This window comes from Engystomops pustulosus, chromosome 2, assembly GCF_040894005.1.
Source record: "Engystomops pustulosus chromosome 2, aEngPut4.maternal, whole genome shotgun sequence".
Lineage (NCBI taxonomy): Eukaryota > Metazoa > Chordata > Amphibia > Anura > Leptodactylidae > Engystomops > Engystomops pustulosus.
Window position 1 is genome coordinate 152,054,521 of NC_092412.1, and position 22,237 is coordinate 152,076,757.

Consider the following 22,237-nt stretch of genomic DNA (forward strand, 5'->3'; position numbering starts at 1 on the left):
CGAAATGAGCCGACATTTTCATTGCTACCATTTTGAGGACTGTGCAACATTTTTATCACTTTTCATTACATTTTTTATGTCATGTAAAAAGGTGTAAAAGTCGCATTTCGGACAATTGGACGCCATTTCCCGTCTCTGAGGTCACCGCCGTCAATAATCGTTTTTATATTTTGATAAATCGGGCATTTTGGGACGCGGCGATACCGAATGTGTTTGTGATTTTTACTATTATATTTTATATCAGTTCAAGGGAAAGGGATTTGAACTTTTAATATTTTATACATTTTTTAAACTTTTTTTTTCACTATTTCTTAGACCCTTTAGGGCACATTAACCCTAGATACTCAGATCGTTCCTACCATATACTGCAATACAACTGTATTGCAGTATATGGCATTTCTGCACAGTATACATTACAATGAGCCACTGGCTCATTTTAACGAATATGCAGAAGCCATTCAGCCTGGGGTCAGACCGACCGACCCGACCCTAGTGTTAGCGATGGGTCTTTGCTGCAACATGCAGCAAAGCCCATCTATGTATGAAGAGAGCTCAGCCCGTGAGCCCTCTTCATACACCCTTCATAGCTCTGTGGCGGATATATCCGTCACAAACCCTGAAGGGGTTAATTAAAAACAGCCCAAAAACGGGTTAAAAATGCCACATGTCCTGCCAGCCTGAATCTGGTGGCACACGTGGCGTTTTGAACTCGTTTTTAAGACTGTGCTAGAAACGCATGCTGTTTTTTAAAAACGTATCCTATTTTAACCGTTTATATCCGGTCAAAAACGCATAGGTTTTTAAAGGACTGCTTAAAAACGGCATAAAAATGGGTTCAAAATGCCACGTGTGCCACCACCCTTAAGACTTTTGCACAGAAGTGGGTGCAGTGAAAAGCCCGATTCGAACCGGTGATCTCTAGAATGGACAGACATGCTGAATTCATTGCAGCTTTCAGAGGTTCAGGTTGGGAGATCATTTAAGCGGATTTTCGGCGGTGGGACTATAACACAATGATAGATTATATATTATTCTTGTTTAGAAAAAAGACAGTTTAGGGGAGACCTTATTACAATGCACAAATACCTGAATGGGAGGTACAAGGATCTCTCCTTTTTATACCTAGGCCTGTGACAAGGACAAGGAGGCATCCTCTACGCCTAGCAGAGAGAAGGCTCTACCATCACCATAAACAAAGGTTCTTTACTGTAAGATCAGTGAGACTGTGGAACTCTCTGCCACGGGAGGTTGTTATGGCGGACTCTATGTACATGTTCAAGAGAGGCCTGGATGCCTTTCTGGATCTCCTTTCTGGAAAGGAATAATTTATGGGGAATTGGAATGTGGATAGAACTTTTTGTTAGTAGTTTCTGTTGATCCAGGGAGTTATTCTGACCGTCATATTAGGGGTCAGGAAGGCATTTTTCCCTGTTTTGGGCCAATTGGCATCAGTCTTGCAGGGATTTTGCCTTCTTCTGGATCAACGCAATATAATGTATAGGTTGGACTTTATGGACTAATGTCTTTTTTAAACTCTTTTACTATATACTACAACAGAGAAAAAGAGTTTTCTAAAATATACTGATGAGCCAGAGGTATGCCTGAGGCCTGTGACAGACGTGACGTTTTTTTTCATTGCGTTTTTGCATCCTTGAAATATGCATATTTGCATATTGGTTTTTTCAAAAGGTTTAAGGTTGAAGTGTCTTAACTTGCCGTTTTCTCCCCTGCAGTTTTGAGTTGCGTTTTCTTACAACGGTTGCGTTTTTGAAATGCAGGTAGAAGATCTCTGCGTTTTTACAAATTCCAGGAGACACAGCTGCATGCAGTTAATGCACATCAAGCATTGCGTTTTAAAAACGCAAACACAAACAAACATTTCAAAAATGAATGCGTAAAAATGCATGCGTTTTCAATGACAAAAGCGCCACGTGTGTCACCGGCCTGAGGGTGCATTCACATGATATGTTGAGTTTTTGACCCCTGTGGAAAAACGCTCCCTTTCCTGTACCATTTAAATGAATGTGTTTGCAGTCCTCATGACTCTATGTTGCCTTTTTGCCTGTGCGCAAAAGAACACAAACTTCTTACTGCTTTGCGTCGCGCTTTGTGATGCATTTTTACATTTGCACTTTGCTGGGAAGCAGTTTTCCTTTTAATCAAAGTCCCCACTTGTGTGCGTTTTTAAAGGCCGCGGTCACAAGTACCGCTAGACGTCCGTTCATAACGCGATGCTAGCGCACAGGGGGAGGTCCTCGGCCCGAACGCACATGCGTTTGCAGAGAAACACATGCGATCGGCTTAACAATTGCATGCGTTTCCCAGGAAACGCATGTGCGTTCGGGCCGAGGACCTCCCCCTGTGCACTAGCGTTGCGTTATGATGGACGCTTAGCGGTACGTGTGACCGCGGCCAAAGGGTGCAGGAAACAAATGCTTTTATCTGATTAGGATTATAAAACACATTTGCAAACTGGTATTTTGATGCGTCAAAAACGCAACAAAAAACGTAGCGCATCTTGTGAACGCGCCTTGAGCCCCTCCGGGTCATTAGCATATTTTAGAAAACTTATTTTTCTGCAGCCTGTTCAAGGAGATACTTTTAAAAAGAAGACTTCATTACAGGAGTCTACATCAGTATACCTGATGGTAAATATCCTCTAAGGAAGGGAAACACAAAGTACCAGCCATCTCACACATGAAATTACCAGCTTCAAGAGGAGACACAGAGTTGACTAATGAATAGATAGTAGCCATTTTATGTGGGCTAAGGTTACACGCGGATACACGTGTTAGCACAGGCACTCAGAGGCGATGCTGCTATTCCTGTCTCGGTGTAGCAGAGCACACACTCCTACAAGTGGCAGTGACAGGACGGACACCGGGCTTGCCTCACTTCCTGCCCCGGCTCTAGCCGCGCCGCGCCCCGTCCATGAAGCTCACTGTCCGGGATGCCGAGGTGCCCGCCGGTCCGTTACCGGCTCCTGGACCTGGTATTCTCGGTAGTAGGAACTGTGGCCTTCCTAGGGGACCTGGGCTCCGATATGTGGAGCACGGTGAAGTATTACAAGGCGGGGGACACGGCCTGGGCCGCCCTGTATATCGGATTTTACGCGCTTTCATCTTTAGTGCTGCAGCTTCTCAGCTGGGGCTGGTTTTGGGTTGACAAGAAGGACTGGGATCTCCTAGAGGAGGCGGAGGCCGGGGACATCTCCGGTGACTACGTGGAGTGTTGTAGTATTCAAGCGGCGAGCAACGGAGGAGCCAAGGAGCACCGGGGTGAGAATGGCACCAAGTCCCCGGAGGATGCCAGTGTTGTGGATGCAGTACCGGTGCTGCTGTCAGATACACCGGGCTCTCCTCCAGCTGCCACAACCACACAGGACACACAGGCGGCTGCTGGGACCGGGCACAGAACTGCGGGCTCTGTAATGTGCTGCTTCTGGACCGGCCCCAGAACTGCTGGCAGCGAACACCAACACATAGTGAGGAGCTTCTGGACGTCCAAGATCATATTCAGGACTTTCTGCTTCACTGTGCTGCACGTCTTCCAGCTGGGGTACCCGCTAAGGTAAGCCCGGACTCTACCTACCCCCTGGGATCTACACACATTGTCCACGCCCCCTGGCATCTACACACGTACATTGTCCACGCCCCCTGGCATCTACACACGTACATTGTCCACGCCCCCTGGCATCTACACACGTACATTGTCCACGCCCCCTGGCATCTACACACGTACATTGTCCACGCCCCCCTGGCATCTACACACGTACATTGTCCACGCCCCCCTGGCATCTACACACACACGTACATTGTCCACGCCCCCCTGGCATCTACACACACACGTACATTGTCCACGCCCCCCTGGCATCTACACACACACACACATTGTCCACGCCCCCCTGGCATCTACACACACACACACACATTGTCCACGCCCCCCTGGCATCTACACACACACACACACATTGTCCACGCCCCCCTGGCATCTACACACACACACACACACATTGTCCACGCCCCCCTGGCATCTACACACACACACACACACACACATTGTCCACGCCCCCCTGGCATCTACACACACACACACACACATTGTCCACGCCCCCCTGGCATCTACACACACACACACATTGTCCACGCCCCCCTGGCATCTACACACACACACACATTGTCCACGCCCCCCTGGCATCTACACACACACACACACATTGTCCACGCCCCCCTGGCATCTACACACACACACACACATTGTCCACGCCCCCCTGGCATCTACACACACACACACATTGTCCACGCCCCCCTGGCATCTACACACACACACACATTGTCCACGCACCCCTGGCATCTACACACACACACACATTGTCCACGCACCCCTGGCATCCACACACACACATTGTCCACGCCCCACACTCCCCCTGGCATCCACACACCCACACATTGTCCACGCCCCCTGGCATCCACACACCCACATTGTCCACGCCCCACACTTCCCCTGGCATCCTCACACCCACACATTGCCCACGCCCCCTGGCATCTACACACGAGATAAAAATTAGAGAACAATGTATGATCACTCAATTTATTTTTTGCGAGAAGAGTTGTTCTTTTTAGTGGTCTTATTTTAGAGTGCGTAACATTTCTTTTTAATCACTTTTTGGATAATTTTTAAAACCTTTTTAAAAAAATGATCTTTTTTCGGAACGTTTTTTGCCCCTCGTGTTTACCGTGCAGGTCCAGTAACGATTCTGTTTTATTATACAGATTGTTACAGACGTGGCAATACCAAATATGTGGCGGTTTTTTGTGTGTTTGTGTTTTTTATAGTTTATTAAGTGTATTTATGGGAAAATGTCATTTTGGGGGCTTTTGTATTTATTTTTTATTTATTCTAATGTGTAGTGTTTAGTGTTTTTTCATGTTTTTACTTCTACTTACTTGAACTTGAACCAGTGATGCTCTGATCGCTGGTTCAAGTTCAATACACTGCTCTACAATACTATTTCATTGTAGAGCAGTGTAAACTGTCTAAGCATGCAGAGCATGCGCAGACAGTTTACAGTCAGACCCGGAAGGGATCTGAATGGCAGGGACATCGGGCAGCCCTGGAGCACATGGCAGACTTTGGGGCTGCCCAGAAAAGGATCGGATCCCCCGGTAAGCGGCACGGGGGATCCGATCCACAGCAGGAACAGCCTTACATGCTGCGGTCATGCTTGACTGCGGCTTGTAAGGGGTTAACACCTTGATCTGAGTCGGCTCCGATCGCCGGTCCCAAAAGCTGGACGTTATACTACGTCCCGGTGCGCTTAGCATGTAGCCGCAGGGACGTAGTATAACGTCGTGGTGCGCCTAGGGGTTAAGGAAATTAGCAGCAGGTACCAGAATTAACTTTTAGGGTATATAGAAATGAGATAAAGTACAATGGTGGCCTAAGGCCACATTCACACGTTGCATTGCCTTGCATATTGACACATTCCAAAAGCTTCAAACATGATCACATGCTGAGGTTGCATTGCGTTTCCATTGCATTTGCTAAAACGCAGAGTAACCTCAGCACGTGAGCACAATTCAACGCAATGTGTGAACACGGCCTGATACTCACTTTTTTTTGTATTTACTGCTTTTACTTTTACTCTGTGTTTTTGGCCCAAGAGTACATCCATGCAGCCAACCCCACAGTAAATAAATGCTGAAATTTTTTTAGTTTTTTTATCCCATGCAAATTTTATGCTGTATATTGTCATAGGTGGTGTTTTAGGGAATCTCACTTGCTTGCAGCTGATGGGAAAGTCTATGACTGTTTGCTTGCTGTTTTGCAGTGTAAAATCCATAGTGAATACATTTTGTGTGGACTATTAAGACCTTTGTTCTTATGCCTGGTGCCCAAGTCTTGGATTACAGAGTAATTGTCAGTAATATGTCATGGAAACATGTGATACGTCTTGTGATCATTGTCCATCCTCAAAATAAAAAGACTCTATCAACTTTATCATGAGTTAATCATTAAAAGGGGATCTTTCTAATTTCTGACGATATAGAAGCACATTATGGATGTCTGGTTCCTCTGCTGGTCTTCAATCCTGGTGGTTCTAGTTTTGACCAGCCCTTTACAAAGGGGGGATTTCTACAGCTGCTGAAATTGTAATCTTTTATTGCTCTTTGAAGTTGTTTATTCTATCATGAAGAGAGATATTGGTGAATATGTATTCATAAGGTGGCCTTAGGGACACCAAGCAAGTGTAACCGATGGTTACACAACAGTATTGATAACCTTCCTCACATGCGTCTAGGCATCCAATGATCTGAAGTTATTTCATGTATCTGTGACATCTGTGAGTCATAGGGTATTGTATAGGGCAGTGGTGGTGATCCCATGGCACGGGTGCCAGAGGTGGCACTAAGAGCCCTCTCTGTGGGCACCCAGGACATCACCAGAAAAGACAATCTTCCTGCAGTCTCAGACTTGCTGTGCACGGAGCTATTTTAAAGTGACAGCGCTACTTGGGACTGCTGGAGAAATTGGAAGGTGTGGACAGATCTGGATTATCATTGTAGCTCCTGCTGCCATGACAATTCTTCCTGTTTATGGGACCCTGGAGGAAACCTACAATGATCATCCAAATCTCTCCTATTTTCTGCTTTATGTCTGCTGATATGAATGAAAGCTGTGACAGAGCTCGGAGCATAAATCACTTATTAGATTTCTTTGTTGGCACTTTGCGATAAATAAGTCGGTCTTGGTGGTAGTCTGGGCACTCGGTCTCCAAAGGGTTCACCATCGCTGGTATAGGGTATTATTCATATAACATTTTAAAGTCACTGGGGGCCATTTATTACTGGCTGGCTCGAGTTATTTATCAATAATTCTCTCATTATATGCATGTTTTCTGGCTTCTCTAATGTGATCTTTCTAAAAACTGCCTGGGAATAAACATTTTTTTTTTTTAAATTAAAATAATGAAGTTATTGAAATGGTTACTTAAACATATATGATGTGTGGTAACGGTGATGAGGTGAACTGAAGGGTTAACAATTTAATTCAGCTCAATAATAAAAGTTGTAAGGGGAAGGAGACATGCTATATTTTATTTTCTTTACCACAATTTGAGTGGATGCTAGAATGGATTTTTTAAATGGTATTCAATTTTTTTTTCCAGGTGTATACATTCACTAGAAGTTTGCTTCGCTGCCTGCAGACACCCAGAGGATGACCTATATAAGGACTATGCTTACTTTCTCATCCATGACCTCAGCATGATGCGCCTTGTGGAGACTTTCCTGGAAAACACGCCCCAGCTCATCCTTATACTTTATATCATTATACAGAGAGAAGACATAGAGACTTTCCAGTGTGAGTGCGGCTCCAAGTACCTACATAAAAAAAAAGCTACATTTCTGTTCTGTAACAAAGCCAAAACCCAGCATCTCTGAGGGATTGCTACTTTTTTCTTAAAGGGAACCTGACACCACAACCACAACATTTTTCACCATGCACTTGTTCCAAAACCCCATAACATGACAATTGCGAGAATATGAGTAGTATAGGTTCGCTATAATCATATATAGTGTATTTTACCGGGCTCCATGCCAAGCTTCAACGCAGAGTCCTGGCGGCAGGAATTAAAAATCAAACAGACGTCTGCTCCTGGATCTTTTCCCCGGAAGTTGGCGGTTTGATTTTGAATGACTGTCCCCAGGACTCGGAGTGGGAGCTTGGCATGGAGCCAGGTAAAATATGCTACAAGATTATAGAGAACCTATACTATTCACATACATGACAAATACAACTATGCATTGTGGTGATAGGTTCTCTTTAAGTAGGGTAAGATTTGGGACACTAAACCAGCAGTCCATAAGGACCCGGGGTTGGTTTTCAACCTAAGAGGCCTTCTTTAAGTCTATAAAATATGGTCTCTATGGTGGCTGTATTTCCCTGGCTCATGATGCTAGGAGTGTCTGCCAGATTAGTGTCCTATACTGTCTTTATGTTTTTAGTAAGGGGCTGTCGGGGATGATGACTATGATGCAGGGTGTCCAGGTAATTGCCCAGCCTGGGAAATACACGGACATCCAGTCTGTGTTTTAAAGACTGAATGGCCCTTCATGAAAGGCACCTTATGGCAATCTTGCTATTCAGTATCCTGGTCAGCATTTTTGATGAAATGAGATTGCAGGACAGGAAATGTATAAATCATTTTTTATACTTTTTAATGCAACGATTCACATGGACGTATGGGGGGACGTATATACGGCATGCCCTTTTTTGTACGGAATACAGCACCGTGCGCTGCGTATTCCTATGGAGAGGGGCGGGGGTGAGCAGCGCTCATCCCCTGCTCCTCTCCCTGGCGCCGATGTTTTCCCACCGTACTACTGTACGGCAGGCATACATCGTGTGAAAGTAGCCTAACCCTGTTTTTGGCTCACACCGTTCTTGGACTGTTTTAAACGGACTGAAAATGCATGCGCTTTTAAACGGATGCATTTTTGTAAGCTTACCATGCATTTGGCTGGTTTTAATCTGTTTTACTGCTGCCTACACTTCTAGAAATGAAGATAATCAGGTTCAAACCAGCCAAACCCATGTGTTTTCAGTCCATATAAAAACGGTCCAAGAACGCACAGTGTGGTAGCACCCTTAGGACTAATTACTGCATTTTTTACATAGCAAAAGGTGAAATACACAATGCAGAAAATTACAGTTTTCAGTGTGTTTTACCACATACATGTTGTATGTTTTTGCCATGTGTGCCCTATGTCATTCTTTGTACTTTTTGTGGCGTTTCCCATATGCAGGAGGAAGATTAACATGTAGCACGACAGACTTTATTCTCCTGTATTTTTCATCATACAGGATATGGTGAGCAAAGGTAAAGACACGCTAGTTGCTTTGCCTCCCTCAGGTTTTTTTTTTTTTTTTGCTTTGTGGCTGCATTCTGGGAACAAGGACATTTTTTACAGTTTGAGGTCCCTCAGACATCATTTTTTAGCTGTGTTTAACCGGTTAAGGACCGGGCCCTTTCCCGTTTTTTTATTTCCATTTTTCACTGATAGCACATTGTAATGAATGGGTTAACCCGAAGTAGCTTCGGGTCTTCGTGAGACTCGAAGCTACCATGGCGACGGATCGCCGCTCCCTGATGACGTCACGGGGAGCGGCGATCCTGGCAGCTTTGCCGGCGGCGATCAGCAAGAAAATATGCGGCAGAGACTTACCGGCTAAGGAGAGGGCTCGGCCCGCATCGGAACGCGAACGTGAATACACGGCGGGCGGTCGCGAACCGGTTAAAAGATATAAAAAAGGTTTATCAATATAAATATTACCGTCCGTGGCCAGGTATATGTGGCAGAATTCAGAATGCACACCCAGCAACTTATCAGAGATATAAAGTTCATGTAGTTTTGCCTGTTGTTGCGGTCATGTACACACAATGACCAGGCCTGATATAGTCAGCACCAGAATAAAGTCTGATCCTATAATTACATTTCTGCATAGGGTTGGGCTGTCGATAGGAAATTCCATGAGAAATTGTAGAAATAACTACAGCTCTAAGACTTGGTTTTGGATTTCTGATCATTTTGAAAGCTTGTTTTAATTTTTCCCATAGAATAAGATTCTTGAAATAATCACTTGTTCATTTTGTGACGGTCTGGAGAAACATGTTAATGCAGAATGTCTCTGTAGGCTCCTACAACAGAAGCGAACAAAAAACAACACTTAACAGAAATATGCTATACATTTATATGTACCCTTTCCTGTACAATGAAAAACCTTGGCCAACTGCCTGTAATAAACCTGACAAAAAACAGGTGTCAGCAGACCCTTAATGGGCAAAACAATCCGTAAAAAAACTTAGCAACATAAAAGTAGATTTAGAAAGTTTTTTTATATATATACATGCCTTGTTGGAATGCTCCTTCACTGTGGTACCTGGTGTTGAGTACTGTATAATTGCCTACCAGTAGCCATCACTAGGAAGCGCTTATTTCACATATTAATAAAAATTAATAATCCCATGGGGCCACATAAGAAACTTGAATGGTTTTAGAGGGCAAGACATTTATACTTAAAGGGGTTGGCCACTTTACCATCTTTTTTGTAATGTGTGTGTAAGTTTGAGGGACAGGATATTCGGTAATTTATCAGTGTACATCTATTAATAGTTCTGCTCCACTTTCTTGATATGTAAAGCCTCCTGTATTTTACATCATCAACCAGACATTCCTGTCCGTAAAATGGTCGCAGATGGAGGGTCATGAGATCTCCATGAAGAATCACCAGTTAGAGATCACATGATCCTCCTTCTGCGGCCAATATATGGACAGGAATGTCTGGCTGATGAGGTAAAAGACAGGAGGTTTTACTTTACATATCAAGAAAGCAGAGCAGAACTATTAATAGATGTATATTACCTAATATCCTGCCCCACCCCCCTTCTACACACTCTCACACACACACCACCCTCACACACCACCCTCTTTAACTAATTCTGTCACCACTACCTGTTAGATGACTTCACAAGGATTCCATCCCAGCCTATATCTAGTTAATTCATACATTAATCATTCTAAAATCATATGCAAATGAGCCTGGGCACATGGAGAGAGTAAGTAATGTTACCTCTTCCCTGTCCTCCCCCTGCTCATGTCTGTGAGCAATATATTTGAAAGCATTGATAGTGTTTGTGTTTTATTTGCTGCCTGTGAGAGACACAGACACCAGCTACACAAGAACCTGACATGCTCTCTTCTCCTATACACATGTGAGGGACACAGACATCAGCTACACAAGAACCTGACATGCTCTCTTCTCCTGTACACATGTGAGGGACACAGACATCAGCTACACAAGAACCTGACATGCTCTCTTCTATACATATGTGAGAGACACAGACATCAGCTACACAAGTACCTGACATGCTCTCTCATATACACATGTGAGAGACACAGACATCCGCTACACAAGCACCTGACATGTTGTGTTCTCCCATACACGTGGCACACGCAGACATAAGCTACACAAGTGTATGACATGTTCTGCTATACACATGTGTGAGACACAGACATCAGCTACACAGATGCCTGACATGCTCTGTTCTCCTATACACATGTGAGAGACCCAGACAGCAGCTACACAAGTACCTGACATGTACTACTATACACATGAGAGACACAGACATCAGCTACACAGGTGCTTGACATGTTCTGTTCTCCTATACACATGTGAGAAACCCAGACATCAGCTACACAAGTACCTGACATGTACTACTATACACATGAGAGAGACACAGACATCAGCTGCACAGGTGCTTGACATGTTCTGTTCTCCTATACACATGTAAGAGACACAGACATCAGCTACACAAGTATCTGACATGGTGTGTTCTCCCATACATGTGACACACACAGACATCAGCTACACAAGTGCCTGACATGTTCTGCTATACACATGTGAGGGACACAAACATCAGCTTCACAAGTGCCTGACATGTACTACTATACACATGAGAGAGACTCAGACATCAGCTACACAGGTGTCTGACATGATCTGTTCTCCCATACACATGTAAGAGACACAGACATCAGCTACACAAGTACCTGACATGTACTACTATACACATGAGTGACACACCGACATCAGATACACAGGTGTCTGACATGCTCTGTACTCCTATACACATGTAAGAGACACAGACACCAGGTACACAAGAACCTGACATGATCTGCTATACACATGTAAGAGACACAGACTTCAGCTACACAAGCACCTGACATGCTCTGTTCTCCTATACACATGTGAGACACAGACATCAGCTACACAAGTATCTGACATGCTGTGTTCTCCCATACACGTGACACACACAGACATCAGCTACACAAGTGCCTGACATGTACTACTATACACCTGTAAGAGACACAGACATCAGCTACACAAGTATCTGACATGCTCTGTTGTCCTATGCACATGTGAGAGACACAGACACCAGGTACACAAGGACCTGACATGTTCTGCTATACACATGTAAGAGACACAGACTTCAGCTACACAAGCATCTGACATGCTCTGTTCTCCTATACACATGTGAGACACAGACATCAGCTACACAAGTATCTGACATGCTGTGTTCTCCCATACACGTGACAGACGCAGACATAAGCTACACAAGTACCTGACATGTACTACTATACACATGAGAGACACAGGCATCAGCTACACAGGTGTCTTGCATGCTCTCTCCTCATATACACATGTGAGAGATGCAGAAATCAGCTACACAAGAACCTGCCATGCTGTGTTCTCCCATACATGTGAAAGACATGGACATCTACATAAGAACCTGGAGAGCCACAGATATCAGCTACACAAGCACCTGACATGTTCTATTTTCCTATACACATGTGAGAGACACAGGCATCAGCTACATAAGCACCTGACATGTTGTTTTCTCCTATACACATGTGAGAGACACAGACATCAGCTACACAATAACCTGACATGTTCTCCTATACACATGTAAGAGACACCGACAAGTACACAAGCTACACAAGTATCTGACATGCTGTGTTCTCCTATACACATGTGAGACACAGACATCATCTACACAAGTGCCTTGCATGCTCTCTCCTCATATACACGTGAGAGATGCAGACATCAGCTACACAATAACCTGACATGCTGTGTTCTCCCATACATGTGAAAGACACAGACCTCATCTACATAATAACCTGACATGTTCTCCTATACACATGTAAGAGACACAAACTTCAGCTACACAAATATCTGACATGCTCTGTTCTCCTCTACACATGTGAAACACAGACATCATCTACATAAGCACCTGACATGCTCTGTTCTCCTATACACATGGCTGTATCCTGGAGCAGTTGTATCTCTCACAGAACACACACACAGGCTGCAGGTGACGTGGTGGCCACAATCAGGAAGTGTATAGAGGCAACCAACACCAGGAGTGTCACATCATTATACAGACTGTCAGTCAAGAACTGGGGGTGTGGCTGTGCTTGACACTAGTGAATGAACTGGACTGCTAAATATGATAATGACTCATTGGATATCTCTAAGGTCATTTGCATACAACTTTAGGACCTGATTGTTTAAGTTTACAGGCATAAAGAGGGACATTGTAGAGATGGTTTCAATGCTTTCCAATAGCAGTTTATGAAAATATATTTAGTTTGGGCGGGTTAATTTGCCTGATAGGTTGTATTTAACTCATACATAATGCCCACTCACATTATGCCCGCATTTATAATTGCCTTCTCATTATGCCCCTGTTTGTTGTCCCAATCCTCTTATGCCACCTTTTATAATGTCCTACAACAGGTTCATGCACTGCATTGCCCCACTCTCTCTGCGGTTGCATCCCCAGCAGTTGTGTCTGGGCACGAGGGCCGGTCAAAAATACTTAGAGGACCTGTCACCCCATTTATCGGCACTAGGAACAAACGCCGCAGTGTTAGAGTGATAGCGTTACCGGAAACCTCTAACACTGCGGCAGGGTATAGTGTAATTGTCGGACAGCTCGCAATGCTGTCCGACGTATTCATGAGGGGGCGGTGTTGGGGCGTGACTAGGGGCGGTGACTGCCGCCTAGCTCACGGCAGTCAATGCTGGCCTATGGAGCGAACGGGGTGGTCCAGGGTAGAGGCAGCGCCTCGGACCGCCCCCTCATGAATACATCTGACAGCTTTGCAAGCTGTCCGATGATTACATTATACCTGCCGCAGTGTTTGATAGCGTTACCGGAGGTTTCCGGTAGCGCTATCACTCTAACACAGCGGCGTTTGATCAAGCACTAGGAGCTGCTTACTTTAGTAAGCGGCTCCTAGTGCCGATAAATGGGGAGACAGGTCCTCTTTAAGGTGTGGCCCGTGGGCCATATAATGCCCGTCTCTCGATAGTACATTAATAATTTCAGTGTAGAACAGTATGCAGTGAGTGCCCTCTCTTGGGGCTTTAAGCCTTCGAAATGTTATCTCTGCTGCTTTGTATCGTTTTACTAAACTCTGACTTGTCTAACATTCTCCCTTTTTTTTCCTAGATTTCAGCATTTCCATGACCTTTATCTGTATCACATGGGCTATTCTAGGCTACCATCAATCACTGAGACTGATCCTAAAGGGAAAACTGGAGCTCAGCATCTTCTCTTCAGTCATTTACTACTTGTGGAACTTTTGCCTCATTTCCTCACGCATCCTATGCATCACAGTCTTTACAGTCACTTTCCATTGGGGGATTATTGTGCACTTTATTCTTCTCTGGGTGGCTTTCTTTCTATGGGCTTCGCTACAGAAAACATCATTTATGAAGGACAAGTTCTTGGAGATTGTCTACAGAACTGCAGTGGCCACAATTCTTTACTTTTCTTGGTTTAACATTGCGGATGGGAGAACATTGTACAGATGTGTTGTGTACACTGTGTTTATTATCATTGACAGTGTGATACTAGTTGTGTCTTGGATGACATATAAGACACCATCCCTTTTAGATGGATATGAAATGCACATTATTGTGATACATGTGGTATTATTTGTGGTAGGTCTTAGTTTGAGGTTGCTTTATTATATATATTTACACCCCAATATCCGTAATGAAAAGAAACAGTATGCAGATGTACCGGATGGCAAAATAGCTGAAATAAAAGTATTACATTCAGTAGATAAAACTAAGCAACAGATAAATTACAGAATGGAGTATTTGGCAGCACAAATATACTAGGAAAGACAAACCACAAATGATAAAGCAGTTCATTCTCTATAGATTTGGACCTTATTTTAATAGTATAGCATGGTTTATACATGACATGTACTAGAGTCTGCAGGGCTCCCCAAATCTGTGTGACTGTTCCGATGAAATGCACAAGAAATCCAGCGAAGCTGTAAAATAGCTACTCCACACTGAAGACACTGTATTCAACATTGCCACTATTCTTGGATACAAGTCTCAAGGACATTTTTATTTGACTGCAACCACATTTGTTCACAAACTAAGAATTGAAAATTGGCATATTACGGCTTAAAACTGAAAGAGTATGCAAGAGGGTCCACTCTTTCAACTCACATTTTAAACCATGAGGTTCACAATAGTCTTATGTGCATTGGCCGTTTCAGATGATAATTTTCATTTCAATTTACTGTCCTTTGTTGGAAAGAAATAAAAAAAAAAAAACCTGCAACAATACAAATACCTGCACTAGCACTTAAAACTCCATCTCCGGTAAGGAACTAATTTTCTGGTGATTTTCCCAGAGACACATAGGTATGGATTAGCTAAGTATTGATACATTTACTGTTATGCTCTTTGTAAGGGCAATAATAAAAGGAGAACTAAGATGATATATTGGTGACTAGCATAAACATGTCTCTATAATAGTGTACCCTGAAAAGGAGAAGTATAGAGTGACAGATCGTATAAAGCTATTATACACATATCAGCTAATTACCTTAGTTTAAGGGTCTTTTATGAGGAACACTAGAAAAAGTATAGAAGTAATACTACTGCTGATTCATTTTTAGAAACTTGGTACCACTCACTTCACTTCTGTAGTGTAGTGTATCTGGTAGTTCTTTTTTTGGTTGGTTTTTTTTTCATCTCTTTTGAATGATCTCCTGTGTTTTACTTGCAGACTACAGGCCTGAAACCAGCTCAGGCTGCATTCACACGACCGTTGGGGGACGTATTAATAGGCTGGCAATGGGGCATGGAGTGGTACAGTGCAGCACACGTTCGGCTTCATACCCGGGGAAAAGATAGGACATGTCCTGTCTTTCCTTGTATTATGGCGCCATGCGCCATGTATCTCTATGAAGAGGTATGCACCCCTCCTCCTCTCCAGCTTGCCCGCCGTGTTACGGCCCGGTGGGCATACGTTAGTATGAATGTAGCCTTACATTAGGGTCGACATCCAAGTCAAACTGGTTTTGTCTTTTAAAAATTCAGGTCTGCCTGAAAAGTAACATAAAAATCATTAACAGTAGTTAAAATAAACGTAAGCTGCTAAAGGAAATGTGTGTAAGTAAGTGTGTGTGTGTGCTCAATCATGCAACAAATGTTAGTAGAAACTACTAATAGTGTATGATCACCATTCATACACCATTGTATATCAGACCAGCAACAATTGCTGTTTTGCAAACATTTACAGACTACCATATTAGTAAATCAGCCCCAAGCAAGAAGGAAGTGCAAAGTTATACTGCGCCAGATTTCTTATTTGTTCTTATTCTCCTATTGTAGAGAATGGGGCAGATTAATAAAAAGTGTACTAAGATTAGACTGCACCAGATTTATAAAAGTGTTTAATGCTGGATGATAAATCTGTCCTAGTATAAGACTGTCTAGTTGTACTCTGCACCTCCTATTATTTGCCTTACTTAATGCCAAAAAATTAGGACACAATTCTGTTGGGTCAGCAGTATTTCTGGTGCACGGACCTTTTTGGTGTGAGACCACAGCCCCTTTGTCGAGCTAGTCGTAGGAGAGGCAGAAAACTGTCTATAACCCTTTATGAATGTGGTACAAACTAGGACAGAATTCTGTCGTTGACAGAGTAATAAATCTCCCCAATGTCTTATATTTATTGAGTTGCTGCTCATCTCCTCAATACATTACTGTGGCAAAAAGTAAAAAAATTGGCTTTGCAACTCACTCTGGCTGCCGATTTTAAAAATGCATATTCACGCTACTTATGATAGAAGTTACAGCTTAGTTCTTTGGGACACCCACCATTCACACCAATAGAACATGCCTGAAAGTTTTGTATATTATCTTAATAAAGCAACGAGAATCTCCACCACAAGTCAGCAGAGACGTGTCAGGCTGAAGGGGGGAGCGTCACTTGAGATGCCTCTGCGTTACCTAAAACCAACCTTTGATATATTGTAGGTGAACATCTCTTCTTACAGATTGCAGGATTCACCAAGGTTTAACCACATGCATCTGTTTCACATGATAATCTCTAGAATCGCATCAGTAATTTTCTCTTTAATACGAAACCAAAAGTATTTTTGCGTCCTCTATTTGGGACTCTGCTCATTTGCATGAAGACCTGTTTTAACATAAAGAGGAATAATAGGACGTTTCATACTGTACTTGCAGGTGCTGTTAGTTTTCAGCGGGTAAAAGCTGCCTTTCAGCCATTTGAATGTGTTTGCCTACAGGGTTACATTTTATTTGTACAGTTGCTTTCTTTGTGATTTTCTTTTCCTTCTAAAGTGCCTTGACATTTTCTGAAAATGTATGATTGTGTACATAGCTATCAATAGTTTTATATACGTATACAAACACATTATTTTATTACTTCATAGTGTTATTTTTTTGGTGAACCTGTAATTAAAAAACATCACAGTGTTATATTTTTTTAAGATTTTGTAATTTATAAAATGTCGTTTTGTAAAGTGTTAGCTACTTCATGGTAAAGATTGCTGCTGAGACCAAACAGCTGCTTGGCTTTGTGTTACGTTTATATCCTATGCTTTGTTTCAAATTAAACAGAAATACATTTTGTTTAATAGCTTAATCTTTAGAAAAGTTTTACATATAAATTATGTGCTTAACTCAGCCAACCTTCACAAAATATCTATTGATCAGCTTGGCCTCACAGATACCTCCACATATCTCCATTATGTTGTGGTATAGGAAACGCCTGGAGCATACTTAAGTGGGTCATCACTGGCCAGTGACTGCTTCCTTGTCCTGCACACTGTACAGGAACAACCTGTATATCAACCAGAGGGTAGTAAAGACTGGCTTTGTTTTAGAAAGTAACCAGATGATACATGTAAGGGTGCTGTAACACAGTGGGGGACATTTATCAGAAGTTTCTGAGAGCAGAACTGTTCTAGTTGCCCATGACAACCAATCGGAGCTCAGCTTTTATTTTATAAACAGCAGTGGGACAATGAAATCTGAGCTATTGTTGGTTTTCAGGGGCAACTAGAACAGCTCTGCTCTCAGACACTTGTGATAAATGTTCCCCAGTGCGTTCTTGGACCGTTTTTAAACCTAGGGTTTCTTGCTGTGTGTAACACAAAACTGCAGCGCCCTCTAAAGATGACTCTGTAGACTTGTTGAACCTAAATAACATAACATTTTGCTGAAGCCCCTGGTCAGGTAAGTCTTTCACAATGCTTAACCCCTTAGTTCTCTGCATCCGATATATCGGATGCTGAGGGCAGTGACTTGAGATCTTGTCCAAACCGGCATCAGGATACACGGGATGCCGGCTTTAACCCTTTAAATGCAGCAGTCAGTGCGACCGCAGCATTTAACCTGCCTTTGTTGGGTCTTACCCCTATGATCGTGCCGTCTTCGGGGGGGGGGGGCTATCGTTTCCCTGGCAGCCCCAAGGTCCGATCAGGACCCAAGGGCTGTCTGCTGTCTCTGATGTCATCTTAAAGGCACAGTGCCAGCCTATGCATGTAATGCAGAGTATTGTCATGAACAAGCAATGATTCCCTGCAGTTTCCGGTGCCCTCCGGTATCCAGCGCCGGAGCAGCGCTGGCCGCCGGAAGCTGAATCCAGCGCTGCTCCGGCGGCCATGTTTGTTTACATGGCGCCCGAAGCGGAGGGACAGCAGCGCTGGATACCGGAAGCCACCGGAAGGTAAGTAGGACAACCCCTTTAAGCTATAAACTGGCTGAGTCCTTAAGGGGTTAAGGAAAGTGGTTAAGGAAAATTCTCTGTCTCTATCAGGTTTTGAGACACTAATTTAAAAAAAAATCAAACATAATGGAAAAGTTAGCACCTGCTCCAGAGCATCAACCTTCCACTTCAAATATGCCTGCTATACCAACACCAATTCCAACAGCAGGCTGAAGAGGAGGTGAGAAAAGATAGGGATTCAAATGATAGTTCAGGAAAGCTATAATGCATGCCAGATGATACGGATTCACTCTTAAAAGTCCTGAGGGTGACAGTGGGTTTTGAACATATTAAAAAGACCATGTCTATCCAAGACAAGATGTTCTAGGGCTTAGGTGAAAAAAAGGTTAGAGTTTTTCCAGTTCCTAAGAACACAGATGTGCTATATTGGAGGTTTATATATATTGGGGTTTTCTCATTTTGATAGCTCAGGAACTTTTCAAATGTGTCATGGCACCTGAAAAATAATTTCATCTAATTTGCCCTCCAAGAGCTGAGTGTCCATGCTCTGTTATGGAGCATTAAGTGGTTTACATCCATATGTGGGTTATTGCCATATTTGGAAGAAACCCCACAACAAAATCGCAGATGTGCAAGAACATTTACATTTTGTGGCAAAAAAATTTTGTTAACCCCTTAAGGACGCAGCCTGTTTGCAGGTTAAGGCTCGCAACTTTTTTTTGAAATTTGACCAGTGTCTCTTCCTGTGGTAATAACTTTTGAACACTGTTACTTATCAAAGCGATTCTGAGATTGTTTTTTCCCCACATGTTGTACTTCATTTTAGTGGTAAATTTTGGCTGATAAGTTTTGCGTTTATTTACAAAAAAAAGAAAAAAAATGATGAATTTTTAGAAAAATTTGCCATTTTCGAAATTCTAAATCACCGCGTTTTCAGGCAGATAGATTTACCACCTAAATAACTTGCAGAATAACATTTCCCATTTGTCTACTTTACATTTTCATAATTTTTGAAATGTTTGGATAATTTATTTTGGCGTCACGCGGCCTACAAATCGAATAGCGATTTTCCGTATTTTCGGAATTGACTATTTTGGGGATAAATACTGTTTGAAATCAAATTTTACATATTTAGCAACAAAACCCCCTATATAACCAACCCATTTTCAAATCTGCACCCCTCAAACTATCAGAAACAGCTTTTACAAAGATTGTTAACCCCTTGAGATCTTCATAGTAATTGAATCAAAATGGCGGTGAAATTTAGAAATTTCAAATTTATCAAATTTTGTCGGTTATACGTTCATTTAGCCCTAAAATTTACACATTTCCAAAAGATAAAAAGAGAAAACTCACCATAAAATTTGTTCTACAATTTCTCCTGAGTGCAGCGACCCCCCACACGTGGCCGTTACTTGTGTTATGGGGGCACAGCAAGGCGCAGAAGGGAAGGAGCACCCTGAAGCTGCCAGGATTTTAGTTTTCTGGTTGCCCCCTTTTGAAGGCTATAAAATTTTCGCTATTCTGTTATTTGGGCCATGTGACGGCATTTTTTTTGCGGGACGAGATGCTTTTTCCAGTGTTACCATTTTGGGGATGGTATCACCTATTGTTGAAAATTTTGGAACTTTTTTTGAGGTCATGAGTAGAAAAGCATCAATTCTGTACTGGATTTTTTACTTTTTTTTTTTTCCGTGTTCACCGTATATCCTAATAATCCTGTTATCTTTATTCTATGGGTCGATACGATTACGGGGATACCAGACATTAATATTTTTTCTTATGTTTTACTAAATTTGCCAAATAAAACCCTAATGTGGGGAAAAATCTATCATTTTTGCATCGCCGTCTTCCAAGTGGCATAACATTGTTACGTTTTTGGCTACAGAGCTGATTGATGGCTTGTTTTTTGCGGGACATGTTGTTCTTTGCAACAATATCATTCTGGAGTACATATGTTTTGTTGATCACTTTTTATTGCATTTTTAGTGGGATATAATAGGTAAAAATCATAATTTTTGGCGGGTTTTTGACGTTTTTTTTTTACGGCGTTCATCATATGGGTTCAATAGTTATTTAGTTTTATTCTATGGATTGTTACGGACGCGGTGATACTATATATGTGGGGTTTGTGTTATGATTTAGACTTTTTTGAGTGTTATATGTCTCTTTATATGTTTTCTGGCTTATGGGCATTTTTAGTGATTTATAAAGTAATTTTTTATTGAAAAACCTTTTTTTTTTACATTTTTTTACTTGATCCACCATGGGATATGAACAAGCAATCATCTGATTGCTTGTTCTTGATAATACTCTGCAATACTAATGTATTGCAGGGTATTATCAGTGCCAGCCTATGCAGATGCATAGGCTGACACTTTGCCTTTAAGATGACGTCACAGACGCCATCTTAAAGGTAAACCCTCCAAGGCTTCTCTGGGGTCCCGATCGGACCCCAGAGGAGCCAAAACAGCGATCGCCCCCCCCGAAAACGGTGCGGGGGGGGGCGATCGTGGGGTAAAGACCCCCAGAAGGCATGTTAAATGCCGCGGTCGCGTTGACCGCGGCATTTAACGGGTTAAACACCCGCGATCGGAGCCCACTCCGACCGCGGGTGTTAGCCGGGGATGTCAGCGGTAGATTACCGCTGAAATCCCGCGGCTAGCGATGCCGGTTCGGCTGCTATACAGCGCTGAACCGGCATCGTCTCTGCGCCGTAGCTGTACTGCGCTGAGCGCTAATCGCGGGACTCAGCGCAGTACAGCTACGGCGCAGAGCGCTAAGGTGTTAAAAAGCAAACCTCTGTCTTGTTTGAACTCATGTGAGGTGCTTAACAAACTGATCAACGGCTGTTTTGAATAGTATGAGGGATCAGTGACCTGGTCCTTCCCTGGATCTCCTCATAGCATTCTAACCGTGTCTATCACTCTCATACCACCTCCTCACCTCATCAACTCTCTGTTGGCATGTTCTGTGACTCCTACTCTTCTCCATTTACACCTCTAGCCTAGGACAGCTCATTAAGATCCATGGCTTTCTATACCACTCCTATGCTGATGACTCACAGGTCTATATCCCAGACATCACCTTTCTGCTCGCCAGAAATCTATCAGCCACATCCTCCTCCTCTTTTTGTTTTCTAAAACTTAACTTGAACAAAACAGAACTCGTAATCTTTCTTCCTCTTAAAACATCCATCACACCACCCGTCACTATTTATGGCTCCAGACTCTCCCTGGTCCCTACAGTCCACTGCCTTCGGAGTAATCTTTGTCTTATCCTTAAGGCCTCACATACAGGCCCTCAATACAACCTGCTACCTCTATCTCAAGAACATCTCACATCCGACCCTTCCTCAACCCAGAGTCTACAAAAGATTTTGTTCATACCCTCCATCTCCAGCCTGGACTACTACTATATACTACTTCTGTATATATGAGCATTATCAGCACTTTACTCAGAGATTTGTATACTGAGATAGTATCTCAGTTGCTTAAACATGTTTGACAGCAGTTATTGATGGTTCCACAGATACCAGCCAATAGCACGCATGCACTCACCCGGCTTTCCCTCCTCACGGCCATTCCGGAAGTGATGTCACCC

The 22,237-nt window shown here is 43.0% G+C and overlaps 1 protein-coding gene across 1 annotated transcript; it reads left to right on the forward strand.

The window, feature by feature from the left end:
* The first annotated feature begins 2,720 nt into the window (after positions 1-2,720).
* On the forward strand, positions 2,721-17,548 carry XKR8 (XK related 8). Its single transcript, XM_072136922.1, has 3 exons — positions 2,721-3,570; positions 7,169-7,362; positions 14,075-17,548. The coding sequence occupies exons 1-3, from the start codon at positions 2,951-2,953 to the stop codon at positions 14,749-14,751; spliced, it is 1,491 nt and encodes a 496-aa protein (XP_071993023.1). The 5' UTR covers positions 2,721-2,950; the 3' UTR covers positions 14,752-17,548.
* Positions 17,549-22,237: the final 4,689 nt, after the last annotated feature.